General features: G+C 71.1%; 1 protein-coding gene across 1 annotated transcript; it reads right to left on the bottom strand.

The window, feature by feature from the left end:
• Positions 1 to 4: 4 nt before the first annotated feature.
• LOC116839807 (splicing factor, arginine/serine-rich 19-like) lies at positions 5 to 1,456 on the bottom strand (the record flags this gene model as incomplete). Its single annotated transcript, XM_032805992.2, has 1 exon — positions 5 to 1,456. A coding segment is annotated over exon 1 (1,359 nt), but the record flags the coding sequence as incomplete, so codon positions are not given.
• Positions 1,457 to 1,734: the final 278 nt, after the last annotated feature.

Consider the following 1,734-nt stretch of genomic DNA (forward strand, 5'->3'; position numbering starts at 1 on the left):
GGCGGGACCGGGACCGGGACCCGCGCCGGCGGGACCGCGAGCGCCGGCATTCCTTGGACTTCGAACGTGACTTGGATTTCTTCTTGGGGGGCCAGGGGCCAGCGCGGGGCTCCTTCGCCTTGGGGGGCCGGCGCTCGCGGGACCGCTTGGCCTTCTTGCGGGAGCCGGAGCTGGAGCCCGAGTGCTTGGGCGAGTCATGGCGGTACCGCTCGCGGCGCTGCGTCAGGATCTTGCGCCGCAGGTCGGCAGCTGCCTTCCACCGGGGCTCAGGCTGGCTCTCGCCAAAGTCCCCCTCCTCGTCTGAGTCGGCATGGAGAGACAGGAAGTCATCGCCCTCCGCCACCCGCAGGGGGCGCTGCTCGGCCGGCCGGCACCGGCTGCGGAAGAGCCGGATGGGGCTGTAGCGTTCGTCCTCCGGCTGCACGATCTCGCCTTCCTCAATCTCGGAGTCGGCACCAGCCCAGTCCAGAGAGGAGCGCCGCCCGCCCCGGTGCCGGCCCGCCTTGGGGCCCTTCTCTCCCCGGGCAGGAGCCTTGGGGTTTCCGGCCGTCACCACCTCCAGCGACACCTTCCCCTCCAGCTTGGGGTTGGCCTCTGCCTCCGACCGGCTCTTGCTGGCAAGGTCCACCACGAAGACGCGGCGCCGCGGCTCCGGGGGCGGCTCGGGGGCCCCGTCCGACTGCTCTGAGGTGATCTCCTCCTCGGGCAGGGTGGAGTCAGCCCCGGCCGCCGGCTCCTTTTCGGGGCGCCGGCCACTGGCCACAGGGGCCTCGCTGGCCTCCGCCTCGTCCCGCCCCTTCTCCGAGCCGGGGAAGTCCTGGCTCAAGCTGTTCTCGTCGTAAATGCCAGCCAGGGTCTCCGAGATGCGGCTGATGCTCTGAGACATGTCGGGCCGAGGGGCGGCTGCGTCGTCCTCTTCCTCCTCCTCCTCCTCTTCCTCCTCCTCATCAGGGGAGGGGCTGCTGCGGGAGGAGCTGGGGTTGGAGCCGGTGGGGTCAAAGGGGTCGTATTTCTGGTCCTGCTGTTTGCCGGGCGAGGCCGCGTAGCTGAAGTCCCCGCCCGGGTTGTCCTCGTCCGTTGGGTGGAAGGGATCATAAATATCCAGATCTGGCGAGCGCAGGGGGCAGAGGTTGCTGTCCCCGCCGCCGGGGGGCACCGCCTGCTGGGAGGAGGAGGAGGAGGACGACGAGGAGGAGCAGGAGGAGGAGGAGGAGGAGCTGGAATCGGTCTTCTCCAGGGCACTGGCGGGGGGCGGCTGGGAGCGCTGGGCCTCCGGGTCCCTGCCTGCTGGGGCCTGGGGCCGCTGCTGCCCGTTGGAGACCCCCGTGCCAGTGCCTAGGGCCACCGCCCAGCGGCCAGGCATGCGCCGAGTCCTGCCCGTGCCGGGGAGCGGGGCTGCGCCCCCATGAGTCCGGTGGGGCCACTTAAGGTCCAGGGGGCAGGAAGGCGGGTCCAGGGCGACGGGGAGGCTGCCGGCTCCTCTCCAGCGCGGAGCCGAGGGGCTGGGCAGGGAGACTGCAGGGAAATGCAAAGAGGCAGGATGGGGGTTGCAATGGGACCGGCCTGGTACCCCCCACCCCACCCTCAGCATCTCGCATGCTCCCCACACCCTGGGGCTGGATTGGGGCAGGTGCCCCTCAGGGGGGAAAGGCCCCATGTCCCATTCCCCGCCCCCTCGGAGCCAGCCAGTCCCCACCCTGGGGCCAGATGGGAGCCAGCACCCCCTAGAGGGGA

This window comes from Chelonoidis abingdonii, unplaced genomic scaffold (genome assembly GCF_003597395.2).
Source record: "Chelonoidis abingdonii isolate Lonesome George unplaced genomic scaffold, CheloAbing_2.0 scaffold1839, whole genome shotgun sequence".
Lineage (NCBI taxonomy): Eukaryota > Metazoa > Chordata > Testudines > Testudinidae > Chelonoidis > Chelonoidis abingdonii.